At 45.9% G+C, this 18,284-nt stretch overlaps 1 protein-coding gene across 2 annotated transcripts; it reads right to left on the bottom strand.

Moving 5' to 3' along the window:
• Positions 1-2,647: 2,647 nt before the first annotated feature.
• Positions 2,648-12,861, bottom strand: LOC142566248 (uncharacterized). 2 transcript variants are annotated; one of them, XM_075677090.1, is made up of 2 exons: positions 12,771-12,861; positions 2,648-5,766 (listed from the first exon to the last, which is right to left on the bottom strand). In XM_075677090.1, exon 2 carries the CDS (start codon positions 5,755-5,757, stop codon positions 5,122-5,124), a length of 636 nt encoding a protein of 211 aa, XP_075533205.1. In that variant the 5' UTR covers positions 5,758-5,766; positions 12,771-12,861; the 3' UTR covers positions 2,648-5,121. The 2 variants fall into 2 exon arrangements, with proteins under 2 accessions (XP_075533205.1, XP_075533204.1); XM_075677089.1 differs by lacking the exon at positions 12,771-12,861 and adding an exon at positions 6,032-6,230.
• Between the last annotated feature and the right edge of the window lie 5,423 nt (positions 12,862-18,284).

The following is an 18,284-nucleotide window of genomic DNA, read 5'->3' as shown; positions in this document are numbered from 1 at the left end:
ACATTAACAATGACTAGAAAACGTGGAAATGAAGGTGTCTTCTCTTTAATAACCGGTAAAAACACTGACCTCTTTCCTCCCTTCCTTTTTCTCTTCCATTTCTACGGTTCTCTCCTCCTCCTTTCTGAAAAGTAGGCAGGCGTTGTGCCCCTTCCAGTGGCCGTTGCTAGCCTTCTCCTCGCTTTCCCTTTCCTGCCACGTGTATATATGTTTTCAAAACAAAAACAAACAAACAAAGAAATAATAATAATAATAATAATAATAATAATAATAATAATAATAATAACAATAACATTGAAAATATATCACAAAGGAAGACGTCGAACGCCATGCACGCAAGACGTGACACAGACAATGACAGATGTATTTAGCGCTCTCTTTCCCGTATTATTCTCACGCTCTTGCACCATTCAAAGCATTTACAACTTTGCGCGTCTATTTCGTCTGTGCCTCGAGCCGGCGATTGATTACTGTTCCAATGAACCACGAAAGACAGGGCATGCGCTTTTAACGCGATAGCATCAAGGGCCCTGTGTCGCAGAAAATCCTGCGCCGGCGTCCCGCGTCGGCCGTCGTTTCGGCAAAGGTAATTCCGAACCACGCAGGCCCTCCGTGTAGCGCAAAGAAGTTACTGAACTAATGGAACTTCTCAAAGTAAAATGCGCCAGAAAAAATCGTAAAGTACGACTTACACACAACCTACAGACCTGATAGAGTCGGATTGTAATTTGAATATACGAGGAAACATAATTCTGTTACGCGGAAACCCAAACCCCTTTTCCAGCGTACTTGCCGTACATAGACCGGCCACGGCGTCCGAGATTTGCGTGCGCCAGAGAGCGCAAATCTCGGAGGCCACGGATCGATGCGTCCGGTTCTTGCAACACCTCCAGATGGCGCTCGCCTCCGCCGGATCGCGCACTTATAAAGCGAGATACAGCAAGGAAGAAGAAGCATGTGCTTGATGCGGCAAAGCTAGGGAAACGATGGAGCATACTTTATTAGAATGTGAAGCTATCTGCGCAGCGTTCGATTTAGGCACCTCTGACCTCTTTGAAGCCCCTGGGCTCAGTGAGAGCAGGGGGAAAGTAAACATGTCCGCAATAGAGATTAGTAATGTATTTCGCTAGAATAGCAGCTTGGGCTTGTTGGTTTTCCATCCTGCTAGTAACAGCGCAAAATATAGACAAGGGACGAGAGAAGAAGACACCACAAGCGCTGACTTTCAACAACGTTTATTCTGAAAGAAACACGGCTTCTTATAAACATTGCCCTCACGTGTCCCAGTCACGTGATCTCACATCATGTGAAACAAGCACTTTTTTTTTCTTCTTTTCTTTTATACACTCAAGATAGCGGTTGCACGTGCAAAAGCTCAAGTTCTTTTTTTGTCAGTAACAAGGACGGCGCGCTAACGCATTGGTCACGAAGTCTGGTAATCTCGGCCGCCTCAATTATCTCCCGGACCAGCTGGTCATTGTGCTTCTTCAGCACTTTACAGCGTCTAAATTCTGCGGCGCAATCTTTTGAGGGGCAATCCCTGATATGTATGCCTAGATTCCTATTAGCCTGCTCGACGCTAAGTTTGTGTTCCTTCAGTCTCTCATTTGTGCATCTAGAAGTTCTAGTTGTGCATCTAGTTCTAGCATCTAGTTGTGCATCTAGAAAAGAAGAAAAAAAAAGTGCTTGTTTCACATGATGTGAGATCACGTGACTGCGACACGTGAGGGCAATGTTTATAAGAAGCCGTGTTTCTTTCAGAATAAACGTTGTTGAAAGTCAGCGCTTGTGGTGTCTTCTTCTCTCGTCCCTTGTCTATATTTTGCGCTGTTACTAGCAGGAAGAGATTAGTAAGAGGCACTCGAACTGAGGAACTGAGGCGCTCGTACCAAAACAAAGTTCACTATGGGGGTGAACCCATACGTACAACGCACAACGTATACGTATACGCACAACGATGACGAGGCCGGATGAGATTTCATCCTGTTTTTTTGACGTAGGTGGTGGTGGTGAAAAACATTTATTTGCTCTATTTTACAGTGGTTTTTGCGGTTTCAGATGGAGTCTTCCATCTTCTCTTCAGGGTCGGTTCCCCTAGTCCAGGGCTCCACTGTCGGACATCAGGCAATATAATAACAAGCGCTTGGTGGCGCAACCCACCACCCCATTTCAAAGGGGACGCTCATGGCATCCATCCATCCATCGCTGCTCACGCAAGAGGCCGCGTTTCTACCAGAAAGCTCGCCCTCGTGCATATAGCAATCGCCGCCAGTGTTTCCCGGTAAACATTACGCTTACATAAGCTGCAGTTGCCGGGAGGCGTGAGAAGCAGTCAGGGATATTTGAATGCTATCGCGTTCCACTCTTAAAGGCGAAGCTAAAGCGTCGTCCAAATTTTCCCCAAGAACTTCTTGTAGAGAGTTTATGTAAATGAATGTCGATCGCCTAGCCAGACACCGGATTCTGGAGGGTTCTCCCCATGCGAAGAAGCAAAATCAGGTTTTACGCGCATGGATGAAAGAAGCCTCGCAGAAAAACGAGTCTTGCCGCTTGTTTGGCTCCGGACGCACAGCCAACTGGCCTAAAACAGCAAAATCAGAAGCTAAACAGAGAAATGAAGAAAAAAAAAGACAAGCTCACGCTTCGATATAAATATCACAGTGCAGTCTTTATTTGATACGCTTGATAAACGCAATAAAAAAATGTTTGGAGATATGGGGTAGAAACAGCGTATGCATACCTTATATTAACTTTTGATAAATAAACACCCGATCACCATGCACACACTTAAAAAAAATTCCATCACTAAAAGTTGATTCGGCACTTTCGCGACCACGCACACACACAGAGAAACAAAAAAAAAAACGAAATAAAACAGTCTCAACGCGTGACATCATTGTTGCAAGTGGCTTCAAAAGAAGCTTGGCAAAAAGCGCCTTGCTCTACTGCGTAGCACTTGGTGACATGCGCAACGTCTAAGCCAGCTACCACCTCGCGCATCGCTGCCACTGGGCACGTTTTTTCAGACATACGAAGACGGTCCCGCCGACGCCAAAGCCTTGTGCTTTGTTGAGCTGCAGTCACAGTCTACATATACATTTTCCGCGTACAGGAACCGCCTTCGGTGCTTAGGTTGCGCAGCTCGAAAAACAACGGGATAAAGTGCACGAGGAAAGAATGGCTTGACGAGGTAATGTTCATTTAGACAAGAAACAGATTTACATCCAGCGCTAATGCTGTGATGTTTGCAAGCGACGGAACTTTGAATGAACAACGTCGATATATTTGTAATGTTTATTAGAATGAATGCAGAGATCTCAACATCGACTGGTACGCGGTAAATAGATTAAATACCTGTCTACTCAGGGCAGGTATATGGCAGAGTATGAATGAAAGAACAAAAGCTGCACTGACGAATTTCGCTTTTTGAAATTTTCAATCCAAAATACTTCTAAACACACATTTTAGGTCACTGTTTTGAATTCCTTTGTAATATGAAACAAACTGTACATATCGTTCTCAAGATGCAGGTTTCAGTATTACCACAGATTATAGTTTTCTGGAGGCTGCTTTATGTTCAAATAGAAATACAACTTTCGTATGAATAATCGTGCTGCATTGTCAACAACAACAACATGAGCATATATTGGTTGCGTGCGAAAGATTCGCAAGGTACCGAACGAAATGAGCGACTAGAAGCGCTCGTTAAAAAACATTTCTGTCACGTAACAGTAACAAATTGTTCATAACAGCTTCTTGAATGGGTATAACATAATATTACACGGGTTCTTCCAGAAAGGAAAGGGTAATGAACGAAGAAATAGCACACTAGTAAATCTCTCAATCATGTGAGCCGGGCAGTGACATCGCATGTTGGACATGCGACGATATCCGTCTTGTACCAGCGACAGATCCACGAGCAATGCCACTGAATGTTACGTTAGAGTGAACTAGTAGTTTCGCTATTGAGTCAGGGCTAAATAACTTCTGCCAGGGCAAGCAGGGCACGGGCATTACTTTATACTATAAAATGGTGGCGAAGTTATTTTTTTAGGTACCTTCAATGGTTTGCTGGCGCCGTATGAAGATTGCGTTTTACAAAACCGCCCACGTCTCTTAGTCCTCGTCTCAGTTTTTCGCGCCAACGTAATTAGACGCCTGATTGCTGCAAGGGGGCTGTTTCTGCAGCGCAGAAGCCATGTCGCCCCGTGGACACATTCTGTTGAGCTTCAGCGCAACGCTAACCGTTGCGACCGCTTTTAATGCTTCACTCATCGGGAGAAACTACCCAAATGTTTTACTGCCCGATACTCTATGTGCGAATGAACTCATTCCTGTAAGGTCAGGCGAACTGCAAGAAGACGGACTGGCAAAGTCTTGGTTTGGGCAGGTTAAACGCCGGAAAGGTTACGCTGACAGAAGAAAAAAGTTTGCACGAAATCATTCCTTTCACAAAGGCTCTAACCTTGTGGCAAGCACCGCTTTAAGAGTAGCGCGTTGTCATGCTAACTCAAAGTCAGACTGAAAACATTGCAACAGAAGACTTATTGATAGCTGCACAGACACGTGAAAGTAAGCTCATGTAGTGGGGGCGGGGGCAATTTACGACTAACAAGTCGTAAATCACAGCTGTACTACAGCGACTGATCCTGCGCGGACCCAAAAGTGCGCTGGGTGCATCTGTATGAGAGAACAGCGAAGAAAGCGAGCCCACTTTGTCTTACAGTACGCCTTGTACCACACGCACATACGTTTCTTTTCAGGACGCAAAAGCGCAAAGGATTGCAATAGGTATACGACAGGTAAGAAGTCACGTTTGTTAACCAAAGAACAAGTTTCACACTAGCAGCATATTATCAGGCATAAACTGCCTGATAGTATGCTCATTAGAATATACGAAATATGAAGTGAAGGTAAACAACATTGATTAGCCAGGTATATCCGCTTTTATGAACGGGGCGTCTCGTATGAAAGAGACCAATGAGAATCGCCTTAACAGTTGCGATTATGACCGAAGCTGCAATCAGCACATGACCAGCATTGCGGTAGGAACGCGACATTGTCTGCCAAGAAGATTTCACCGCCCAACTGACCTTCGCCAAGAGCAGCAATGTACGTGTATCACAGGTTGTTGACGTTATGGGTGTCGACGAGCTCGCGCAAAATGTCCTCGAAGATGGCCACCACCTCGTCCTCGATGTCGAAGCGAAACGCACCGCGGAAGAGCAACGAAAGCAGGTCGCTCTGTGCCTGGAACACGCGGAGGCCGCTGAACCGCACCCGCATCTCGGCCATGTCGCGGGCCTCGACGGACTGCAGCTCCAGCTGGCCCTTGCCCTCGTGGCTCAGCTCCACGACGAGCTCGAGGGAGTCGACCTCGACGTCCATTCCGGCCAGTTCGCTGCGCGAATTGAACGTAACGTTGGCGTTGTAGTGAATGACCATCTTGCTCAGGGGCAAGTCGGCACGGACGACCGAAGACTCGGCGCCATCGGCTGGCGTCAGGTTGACGGCCCGCACACCGGAGACACTGCGCAGAGTGCCGTTGGAGAGAGTGGCTTCGCCACTGAACGCGCCGAGGCCGACACGGAATGCGCGGTCTTGGAGTCCCACATTCTGCAGCGTCGTCGTCTCGAGGGTGGACAGGACGTCCCGTGCAGCGACCAGGCCTTCCAGAGCTGTCTGCTGCGGCTTGGGCGCGCCGCGCACGGCGCTCGACAGGAGGCACAGTGCGAGCAGCCTGGTCGTGCCGCTCATCGCCGCCACCTGGAATGGAGCATCGTTCGCTGCCTGAGCGCGCTCCGCACTCGATCGCGCGCGCCGAGCTACTGCCCGAGCCAGCTGCGGCGAAGGCTGGCCGGTGGAAAAAACAAGACACGCTCCTCCTCTCGCCGCTCGAGAAGCGGGGACCAAGGTCGTTTGTTAGTCGGGGAAACACGGCGCGCAATCATTGGGCATGCAGCCACTGGACACAGCGCGTGCTCTTCGAGTCGCGCCGCCGCGCGCGATGCGTCTTCTGACGTGCACTTACCTGGCGCTACCGCCGCCGACTTTTCGCCACTTGTCGACCGCTCCGTCGCTACTGCGTGGGGCGGAAGACGGCGCCCCGTGGTCAGCCTTCTGCAGTGCAACCTGTTTGGACCGCTCGTGCCTGGGCGACCACCGCGCGGCGGCAGACTCGTTCCGCACGCGCTTGCGCACAACGATGACGAGGGAGATAGCGGCGGGGGAAAACAAGCCGACGTGCTAGGTGGCCGCGTACCCCCGACGAGCGCGCTGCCTTCTTCCTCTTTTCAATCACGGCGGCTCACGCGAGCGAAGAAGGTGTTCTGGCTACGAAGAAAGTGACTACCGGGTGCGCGCTTGTTTTTCGCACCTCCGGGGGGAAGCTCGACGGACAACGGTGAAAGACGGGCGCCACCGTCGGGTAACGTCCTTCAGTAGGGGGGTGTGCCTCGCAGCGAACAAAAAGTAAATGGCCAGCCATATATCGGCGGCAACTGAATTAATCTTCAAGCGAATCATCCTTCCGGGCACCATCCGCTGGACAAAGCTTCTGTATAATGGTTTATTTGGACACTAACCTTAAGTGTATTAAGGAATCCCGTAGAAATGGAGACTCGACCTCACGTTAAATATATAAAACTGCGAATCAATTTGGTTGGAATTCGATCTTAATTTTCTCAACGCCGATAATAGTAATTTCATCTTTAGTTGCGTTTACCGTTCACCTTCTTCCTCAGCTCCAGATTTTTGTATTTCTCGCGAAAAAGTAATGCCAAAGTCATCCACGGAGAACAAAAATGTCATAATTATGGGTGATGTGAACATAAACTTAATGGAGCCATCCACGTGCTCCGTCAGTTATTCGTCATGTTTTCATGGTTGTGGTTACGAAAGTCTTATCCCTACTCGTTCAGTTCTTCGGGTTCTAGCACTCTAAACGATCATGCATGGTCTAATCTTCTGAATCCACCTGATGTAGGAGTACTTGAAACTGACAATACTGACCATATCCCCGTCTTTCTGCGCACCACATCTGCACACTATTCTTATTCCAACTCTTACACCAAACTTATTTTCCAGAAAAATATATTCTCAGAAGCTGTATCCCATACTGACTGGTCTTTCGTTCTTGACAACAATGATTCGCAGGTAGCCTTGTCGCTATTTCTAACGAAGTTATTATCACACTATCGTTCCTACTCTGAGATGCGCAAATGCAAAAAGAAAGTGGCGTCACCTCAAAACCCATGGGTCACCGATAGTCTGCTAAAAGCCATGCGCACACGAGGAAACCTTTATAACAAACAGAAAGACAACCATTCAATATAAACCCACGTGTGTGGTACAAGAAATTTTGCAACTCACTTAAAGCTAAAGTCCAATATTACGAATAAAAATACTTAAATGCGGTTCTGATGTAAATAAAAAAATGGCAAATAGTGAATTCATTTTTGGATAGGAAACAATGAACTGATAACATAGCCAAAATATCCCACGATGGTAATATTATTTAGAGCCATATGATTGTGGATGCTTTCAGCGATTTTTTCTTTCCTAATATCTCCACTCAAGCTGAACAGAACGTGTACGCACCAAAGCGCCTTCCACAATCATATATTTGCAACCACTCCTGATGGTGGTATCAGTAACTAACAATTTAAAGATAGCTAGCACTGGACTTGAGAGCATTCGTCCTGGTCATGTTAAATTAATTTCTGAATCAATATCATTTGTTCTGTCTGAAATTATCAAGCTCACGTTTAAAACAGGCACCTTTCCTAGCGAGCTTAAACGCGGCAGGGCTATTCCAGTTTTTAAGAAAGGCGATTGCTCATTAATGTCTAATTATAGGCCAATCTGTGTTTCACCCTGCTGTAGCAAGGTCATCGAGAAAATAATCGAAAAACAATTGATAAAATACAAAAAAGATCATAAAAAATATAAATACTTAAACAAATTTGATATTCTTTCACCTGACCAATTTGGATTTCGATCCGGTATCTCGATCGGTACCACTTGTATCTCTTACTGACCAATTAAAGAAATCCATCGATGACAGTAAATTCGCAGGATCCTTATTTGTAGACTTTTCAAAACAATCTGATAGCATTGACCACGAGATTCTCAATGTTAAACAAGCATCAATAGGTATAACAGGTCCTCCTTTAGTACTATTACGCAACTACCAACGAGACAGATATCAGGTTGTTAGTGATTCAGATGTTTATTTTAAACAATTCTGGGCTCCATTCTCGATTCCTTACTCTTTTCACTTTATATTACTGATCTACCTAACGACCTCACATCTTCTAAGTGTATAATGTATGTCGATAGCACAGCAATTAATAATTCTGGTGAATGTCTGTCAACGGTAGCAACCAGGATCTTCATAACTTGTTAGAATGTTGCAGAATGAATAGACTTACCATTAATCCCACTAAAACTATATTTCTTTTATTCTCATCCCAAAATAAATCAGCACTATGCATCCCACCCATTTCCATTGGAAACCATTTATTATCAGCAAATGAAGAATGCACATACTTGGGTGTTATTATTGACTGTAACCTAAAATTTCAACGCCATATAACTCACATCAAAAGGATGTTTTCACATGGAATAGGCATTCTCATTAGGGCACGTCCATCCTATTTACGACTAGTGTTGCTTTCACTCTATTTCGCGTTTATACACTCTCACATTAAGTGCTGCATAGCATCCTGGGGTAACACGTACACTACCCACCTGAAACCGCTACAAACTATCCGAAACGAGGCAATTAGAATAATCACGTCGAATCCACACACCGCTAATGCTAAGCACTTACTACAAACAACATTCTGGACGTTGCCGGCCTTGTCAAGTACAACCTTGTCACTTTTATTTTAAAACTAATAAATGACAAAATCCTATTGTGGCTGATTCCTATATCATCTTTAACGAATACTAACCCAACACGTTTCACGCTGCGTAATAACTTCATTCCAGCCAAAATACGCACTAATTATGGCAAACACACCGCTCACTTTGCAGCCATATCATCATGACATACATTACCATTTGACTTGTTTAAATCTCAAGAATATGTACTAACTGACCCAGATCACAACTCTTCTACATTACAATTTGTCATAAAACTCCAGAAAGCCCATAGATTTTATCATAAATTGGAATTTTTTTTTTCTGATATGTATGAGACACAGTGTACTGTACAACCCGACTTTCGTTTAAGAACTGCTGTTCTTACGTACTTCAATGTGTTGCTTACGTTATTTCTTTCCTTTTGCTCTTTCCCCCTTTTTCCTCCTCTTATAGGTTAATTTTACCTTGTTTCACTATATTACTTACTGCCGATACATTGTTGTCTATTAATATCTTGATTTACTTACATCTAGCTGTATCTCATTATCTATCATTTTTGCAATTATACTGATTCAACTGCTGTTCTTGCCATTGTAACTTTTATGTTATCCATGAACAGGAGGTCCCAATTCAGTTTTTACTATGGACTATGTGAACCTTTTTGTGTAAAGTATTTTGTGAAATAATAAAAAGTGATCTACTGATTTAAACCTTCATAGCACTGACAGTTCAAGATTACGCGTTTCTGGGCTATAGCTGTTTGGTGCTCTCAAGAAAACAAAAACAGGGAAGCTTATGACACAGGCTTGAATAACCACAATTTGATTATGAGGCACGCCGTAGTGGGGAACTTCTAATCAATTTTGACCACCAGGAACGCTTTAAAGTGCCCCCAATACACGGGATGCGGGCATTTTTGCATTTTGTCCCCATCGAAATGCGGCCGCTGCGGCCGGGAGTTGATCCCGCGACCTCGTTCTTAGCAGCGCCACCGCTAAGCCACCGCGGCGGGGGCTTATGTCGCAGGACAGCTGCTAACTCGGTAAAGATTTGAACGCGGTCGGCTAATGGGCGCATTCAAAGACGACGGGAGGGTGCACAGAATGCACAGCGCGCAAAATGAAAGCTATCGAATAGCTCACCGTCTTGAACGAATTTATAGAGCAATTAAATTAAATTATGGGGATTTACGTGCCAAAACTACGATCTGATTATGAGGGACGCCGTAGTGGTGGACTTCGGAATAATTTTGACCAGCTGGGGTTCTTTAACCTGCCACTAAATCTAAGTACATGTGTATTTTTGCATTTCGCCCCCATCGATATGCGGCCGCCGTGGCAGGTAATTTATGGAGCAATGCAGTCTGAATGGCATACCGTTAAGGCCCGCTCAATAAGTTGGGTTAAAATGATTAATTCCCTTTTTCTTCTTTTGCTCGGTTAGCCCCCCCCCCCCCCCCCCCCGAAAAAAAGTAGTGGTTATATGCAAGCCTCGTTCGTGCCGAAACTTCAGGTTACCTTTAGAACTAGCTGTACATGAGTAACACACATAGTCCACGTTAGTCTGTACCCGCTGTTGTTGTTTAGTGGCTATGTCGTTGAGCTGCTAAGCACGAGGCGGCGGGACCGAATCCCGGCCACGGCGGCCGCAAGAGCCCCAGGTGGTACAAATTTCCGGAGTCCCTTACTATACAGCGTGCTTCATAATCAGATCGTAGTTTTGGCACGTAAAAACCCTTAATTTTATTTTTTCACGTTGGCCTGTCTGTATCTCGGCCCTTTCTCTCGTGTAGTCTTTGTCCTTGGACACATTATCGAATGCTGTGCTTGGTGCAGTCGCGCACCCTCCAGTTTCTCCAAATGCGTGTTGTATGCCTCTAGTAAAATTTACTTCTTTAGGAAACACGTTCGTGAGCAGGGCCAACATTTGAGGATGCTTCAGTCCCGCTGATTTAAGTGTAGTAATTTCGTCTTCTGGGAGATAACATAACAATAGCATGTTGGTCATGTGGCTCCGTGGATTTCTCAGCAGAAACGCGTCGTTTCTCGCGGATCTCGGAGGATATATATTATTCACATCGGAGATGACGTCAAGAAATGGCTTCCACCCAATCCCGGCGTATTGGTAAATCATGTGCTTTGGGCTTCGATGGCGTACAGAGCGGCAGTCGGGGCTCCGTACTGGTATACACGCACAAAGTGGCATAGAGCAGAACACGATTACGCCCCCTTGAAATGAAACGCGAACATTTTTGGCTCAGCCTGCATGCATTCCGCGTCAACGGATGGAAGAGTTTTTAAAAGCGTAAGCATTTATATGCATTTCCTCCGTCCTACCGTCCGTCCCGCAAAGCGACCGCTTTCAAGATAGGGCCCGCAGCAGCGAGCGAATTCACCTTCGCGCTGTTTCAACCTGAACTAAGCGGCGAGAACACAGCGCTCACGAAGCTATCAGCACTCGCTGCACTCTGCCCCTATCGCAGATCAAAATCAAGATAGGGCCCGCGCGGCCGGGCCTTACGCAGCCGCCGCCTTAGTAGGACGCCCTCCCCCTCCCTCCCCCACCCGGAGCCTTGAACGCGATGGAGAAAGACAGCGCGCTACCTCCCCGCTTTCCTGCTTTGCACGGCCACGCCGTACGCAGCCGCCGCCGGAGTACGGTTGATCACGGTTGACCATGGTTAGACGCGGTTGGAAAAGGCGCTAAAGAGCGATAACGGCCGGTAATTGCCGGAAATTCATCAGCGCACCTGGCGCCGCCACCTGCGGTGCATTTGCATGCGTTATCAATCCACCTTGCGTCACCAGCCCGCAGCAGTTCTTGTCGCCGCAGCGCGGTCGTTTATAATTGCCAGATCAAGTTTCATAGCATTTGTTGTGACACCGAGCTACGTGGAGAATGAGAAAGTGGCACAATGCTTACGCATACTTAGACAACTCCCAGAGAAACTTCTGCATGATATATATATTTTTAAATTCTGCCTCCGCAGCCCGGAGTCGAACCTGCGAAAATGCATTCAGAAGCGGAACGCCTCAGCTGTTGAATCACTGATGGGAGAGGGACTCCGGTAAACTTTGCAGTCGTTCACAATATGAGCGATATAGTGAGTGAACGCTAAGCTGCGTCGATTTTCGAGATTGCTTCGTCATAAAAACGGTACATATACGGACAAGATGTTCAGCGACTCTTCAAGGTATATTGCCAGAGACATTGATGGCCTATACTGCAAGCAGCATTCGGACGTCGTGAGCTGAATTTAGGCTGATTACGCAGCGAATATATATGTATTCTGAATTTTCGTACAGCAAAGCGTGGAAATGGGAAACCGCAGGTAATGACAGGGTTGAAAAGGTGATTGATTCACGAGGCTCAACGAGCACCCAAAGCTACACCTGGGCTTATAGGAGACACCGCATGTGTGGGGTTCAGGTTTAATTTCGACAGCCAAGGTTTCGTTAACATGTGCATAAGTACACAAGCAGTTTTGCATTCCGCCGCCATTGCAGTGCATGGCGTCGCAGCCTAGAATGCAACTCGCGGCATTGCTCTTATTTAACAGCACATCGCCACGGCCCGTGCGCCAGAGTGGCTCACGGGCCGTGTGGAACTAGGCGGTGTGGAACGTGAGAAAGCACAAGCTTCACTCCTTTGCAAGTTTCTACTGGACCGCGCATAGCAACTAGATCGATGTTCCTCTGAAGCTGCACAAACACGCCTTGTTCGGTGGTATACATTCTATTGCAAAATGTTAGCGCCAAATGCCCTGCAAGTCTCTTTTCCAAGGCTTTCCGCTCGAAGGCAGCAGCGTGAACTCACCATTCGCAACGTAAATAAATAAATAAATAAATAAATAAATAAATACTGCTAATGAAGGAGTGCGCAACGTCGTGACACGTATTTACCTTTGGTGAAAAACTGCTTCTCGATGTCCGCGTTAAGCAGCAGTCGACATACTCACCTGGTCAATTGCGACACACTCCCCTTATAACTTGGCAGCAGGCATGCAGATAGGTCGTTCTTTACACGCGTGTCATATCAGTGTGGACGGGAGATAAATGCGGTTGAGGGAGAACGGGTGTAAGGACGCGAGAGTAGGCGTACAAATGGCCAGACAGCGTTTCGCCGCGAGCATGATAAGCCCCGCAGTCACTGACGGCGCTGGTGAAAAGGGATTTTGTGGGTGCCAACAAGAGCATATAGATAGCACCACATATCTCAGACGGTGTCACTAAAGCTGTGGTGAATGGCTGCCCGATTTGATCAATACATGTAGGCAGAATACAGCCAGATATCTTCTCTGACGTCATTGCAGAGCCGCGTAGTCATTCAGTGCAAGAGTCCGATATCTCGCAATTATTCACAAAACAATATAAGGAAGTAACGAAATCCTGCATGCCCCTGTAATGCAGCTTATATGGCGGAATCATATCATGGCTTCTCAGTATCCATAAATAAATAAATAAATAAATAAATAAATAAATAAATAAATAAATAAATATTTCGTCGTCATCCGGAACTGCTGATTATGTGAGATATTCTACCGCTTAACCGTCATGTAGACATGCAGCTCCCTTTCTTATTATTTAAACAAGAAGGCGGGTTCGCGTACAGTCTGACCTGAAGCATTTGGGGCAGTTGCATATAAAAGGAGGTGGTTATATATAGGCTGTGGTTATAGTATGTAATAGGTTAGACAGCCTTGGGTATACGGCTGTGTCGATAGTATCGGTTTGTCCTCGTCTGCTGAAATTGAGATAACTGCAGTTAACGCCCCACTCGCACCAGAGCTTTTAATTAACGACATACATTTCTCACCTACTCAAGCGATGCCAAGCGTTCACGCCTTAGGAATGCATGGAATAGTGAAAGTCGCGCTTGCACTAACGGGGGAACTTCGGCAATGGCGCATTGTTGAGCATGTCTGGCAGGTATGCCTACACGGTATGTCCGAAAAGTAATGTAAGTGAGTCGATTAAAAAAAACATTGATCAGATCAGTACAACACTTTAAAAGGTTTCAAAATAGGCTCCTCCTGCATCGATACATCGCTTCCATCGAAATTTCTACGTATCGTAGTCGTCACGGTAGGCCTCCTCCGAATTGTCCTCTAGAGCTTTGGTGCAAGACTCTGACATTGTCAACTGTCCCGAAATGATGCCCTTTCAGGGGAGTTTGCAAGCGTCGAAACAAAAAGAGGTCTGGGGGAGCCATGTTAGGACTGCAAGGCGACTGTGAAACTGTTGGCCCCTTTGAATTGACTAGGAAGCGGGTCACGAAGAAGGCGGCCTGGGCTAGCGCGTTGTCATGGTAAAGTTTCCAGCCTCCCGCGATGTCAGGTCGGACGTGACAAACCCTTCGTTTGAAAGTTTGAAAGTTTATTTAACGTAATGAACGTATACAATTGCAAAGTACAGACTTTCAGTACAAACTCATGATGGACGAGCCTCCTGATGCCAAAGAACACAATTAGCATGGTATTGGCCACTGATTTGCTCAATCTGGACTTTTTGGGGCGACGGGATGCTGAGGCATGCCACTCGGTACTTTGCCTTTTTGTTTTGGCGTCGTATTCAAACACCCAAGACTCGTCACCTGTGGTGACATTGTTTAAAAAGTGGGGTCACTTTCACACAAGTTCAACTCGGCGCGATTTTTGGTCGTCTGGTAACACTTTGGGCACAATCTTGGCGCTCACTTCTCGCATGGGCAAACTATTCGTCAAAATTTCGTGAATGGTACTTTTTGGAATGTTTACTGTCTGCGTCACTAAACGGACACTCAAACAATGGTCTGAGTTCAAAAGATCTCTCACAGGCGTCACATATTCATTGGTGATGGTCGTTGACGGCCATCCAGCGCGGTGTTCAGCGCTTACCTCTTCACGACCTTCTAAAAAGGCATTATATGCCACCTGTAGACTTGACATTCTGACAAACAATTATCACCAAAGGCCGTCCTTATCATGAGAAATGTCTCCACTGCCGAATTGCCGAGTTTTGCACAAAACTTGATGGCAATCGTTTGTTCCAACGAGCGCTGCATTACGGCTTGCACGGGAAATGAAAACGAGTTTCACGGAAAAGCCCGTCCTTACTCTCCAGAGGGTAGCAGGCGACAGAGCGACCGCGCATGCATAAGCTAATTTCCTCCGCCACCAATCCCAACCGGTCCTAGCGTTCTGCGACGTATAGTCGCTTCACAGTATAATCACTGACATTACATTTAGGACAAACCCTGCACACTTATGCAGACAGCAATGTCAGCGAATGTCTGCTATGTGTGTATGCACTTTCGCAGACAGCAATGTCGGCGAATCCCATCGCAGAATGAATGTGGAATAAATTTTCTTTTTTGGGGCGTGCGAGCGCACGTACAAACCAGCAGTCTCTCGGAACTCGTAGCCCATGAAATCATCATCATTATCATCATCATCCTGGTTACGCCCACTGCAGGGCAAAGGGCTCTCCCATACTTCTACAACTACCCCGGTCATGTACTAATTGTGGCCATGTTGTCCCTGCAAACTTCTTAATCTCATCCGCCCACCTAACTTTCTGCCGCCCCCTGCTACGCTTCCCTTCCCTTGGAATCCAGTCCGTAACCCGTAATGACCATCGGTTATCTTCCCTCCTCATTAGATGTCCTGCACATGCCCATTTCTTTTTCTTGGTTTCAACTAATATGTCATTAACTCGCGTTTGTTCCCTCACCCCCAATCTGCTCTTTTCTTATCCCTTAACGTTACACCCATAGTTCTTTCCATAGCTTGTTGCGTCGTCCTCAATTCGAGCAGAATCCTTTTCGTAAGCCTCCAGGTGTCTGCCCCGTAGGTGAGTACTGGTAAGACACAGCTGTTATACACTTTTCTCTTGAGGGATAATGGCGACCTGCTGTTCATTATCTGAGAATGCCTGCCAAACACACCCCAGCCCATTCTTATTCTTCTGATTATTTCAGTCGCATGATCCGGATCCGCGGTCACTACCTGTCCTAAGTAGATGTATCCCCTTACCACGTCCAGTGCCTCTCTACCTATCGTAAACTGCCATTCTCTCTCCCCCTCCCCCCCCCCCCCCCGGAGACTGTTAAACATTAATTTAGTTTTCTGCAGATTAATTTTTAGACCCACCCTTCTGCTTTGCCTCTCCAGGTCAGTGAGCATGCATTGCACCCTGAGTTACTAAGCAAGGCAATATCATCAGCGAATCACAAGTTACTAAAGTATTCTCCAATAACTCTAAACCCCAATTCTTCCCAATCCAGGTCTCTGAATACCTCCGGTAAACACGCTGTGAATAGCATTGGAGAGACCGTATCTCCCTGCCTGACGCCTTTCTTTATTGGTATTTTGTTGCTTTCTTTATGGAGGAATACGGTGGCTGTGGAGCCGCTATAGATATCTTTCAGTATATTTATATACGGCTCGTCTACACCCTGATTCCGTAATGCCTCCATGACTGCTGAGGTTTCGACTCAATCAAATGCTTTCTCGTAATCAATGAAAGCTATATATAAGGGTTGGTTATATTCCGCACATTTCTCCATCACCTGATTGATAGTGTGAATATGATCTATTGTTGAGTAGCCTTTACGGAATCCTGCCTGGTTCTTTGGTTGACAGAAGTCTAAGGTGTTCCTCATTCGGTTTGCAATTAACTTAGTAAATACTTTGTAGGCAAAGGACAGTAAGCTGATCGGTCTATGATTTTTCAAGTCTTTGGCGTCCCCTTTCTTATGGATTAGGATTATGTTAGCGTTCTTCCAAGATTCGGTACGCTCGAAGTGATGAGGCATTGCGTAAACAGGGTGGCCAGTTTTTCTAGAGCAATCTGCCCGCCATCCTTTAACAAGTCTGCTGTTACCTGATCCTCCCCAGCTGCCTTCCCCCTTTGCATAGCTCCCAAGGCTTTCTTTACTTCTTCCGGCGTTACTTGTGGGATTTCAAATTCCTCTAGACTATTCTTTCTTCCATTATCGTCGTGGGTGCCACTGGTACCATATAAAGCTCTATAGAACTCCTCAGTCACTTGAACTATCTCATCCATATTAGTAATGATATTGCCGACTTTGTCTCTTAACGCATACATTTGATTCTTGCCTATTCCTAGTTTCTTCTTCACTGCTTTCAGGCTCCCTCCGTTCCTGAGAGCATGTTTAATTCTATCCATATTATACTTCCTTATGTCAGCTGTCTTACGCTTGTTGATTGCCTTGGATAGTTCCGCCAAGTCTATTCTAGCTGTAGGGTTAGAGGCTTTCATACATTGGCGTTTCTTGATCAGATCTTTCGTCTCCTGCAATAGCTTACTGGCATCCTGTCTAACGGTAGTTACCACCGACTTCTATTGCACATTCCTTAATGATGCTCATAAGATTGTCGTTCATTTCTCCAACACTATGGTACTCTTCCTGAGTTAAAACCGAATACCTGTTATGTAGCTTGATCCGGAATTTCTCTATTTTACCTCTTACCGCTAACTCATTCATCGGCTTCTTATGTAGCAGTTTCTTCCGCTCCCTCCTCAAGTCTAGGCTAATACGAGTTCTTACCATCCTATGGTCACTGCAGCGCACCTTGCCGAGCACGTCCACATCTTGTATGATGCCAGGGTTATAGTGCAGAGTATAAGATCTATTTCATTTCTAATCTCGCCATTCGGGCTCCTCCACGTCCACCTTCGGCTATCCCGCATGCGGAAGAAGGTATTCATTATCCGCATATTATTCTGTTCTGCAAATTCTACTAATAACTCTCCCCTGCTATTCCTAGAGCCTATGCCATATTCCTCCACTGATTTCTCTTCAGCCTGCTTCTTGCCTACCGTGGCATTGAAGTCGCCAATCAGTACAGTGTATTTTATTTTGACTTTACCTTTCGCCGATTCCACGTCTTCATAGAAGCTTTCGACTTTTTTGTCATCGTGACTGGATGTAGACCGTAGACCTGTAGGACCTTCATGTGTACCTCTTATTAAGTTTCACAGCAAGACCTGCCACCCTCTCGTTAATACTATAAAATTCCTGTATGTTACCAGCTATATCCTTACTAATCAGGAATCCGGCTCCTAGTTTTCGTGCCCATGTATACGGTCAACGCTGTACGTTATAAGTCACAATTCAGCTGTCCTAAATAAACAGGAGCCACGATGCATTTGAATTAGAAGGAAATGACAAGTGCTGGTCTGCAATTATCATATCCGCATTTCCGAAACGCGGCGCTTGTTTTCTGTTTCTTTTTCGGCCACTGCAGAAATTGAGCCTTCATTCAGGCCAAACTTCTAATTTTGTGTCTTTTTACTGGTAGAATTTGGTTTAAAGATTGGACTTGCTTTATCGTTGATGATGATGGAAAACTTTATTTATCCCTCTTTAAAGGGAAGGGGGCAATGTGGATGTTGAAAGACGCTAATAAGACA

This window comes from Dermacentor variabilis, unplaced genomic scaffold, assembly GCF_050947875.1.
Source record: "Dermacentor variabilis isolate Ectoservices unplaced genomic scaffold, ASM5094787v1 scaffold_12, whole genome shotgun sequence".
Classification (NCBI taxonomy): Eukaryota; Metazoa; Arthropoda; class Arachnida; order Ixodida; family Ixodidae; genus Dermacentor; species Dermacentor variabilis.
Note: the sequence above shows the minus strand (reverse complement) of the source record. Positions and strands in the feature narration are given on the sequence as shown.

Bases quoted from the DNA above. Each gene is read 5' to 3' on its own strand.
- LOC142566248 (XM_075677090.1), bottom strand. From the start codon at position 5,757: ATGAGCGGCACGACCAGGCTGCTCGCACTGTGCCTCCTGTCGAGCGCC.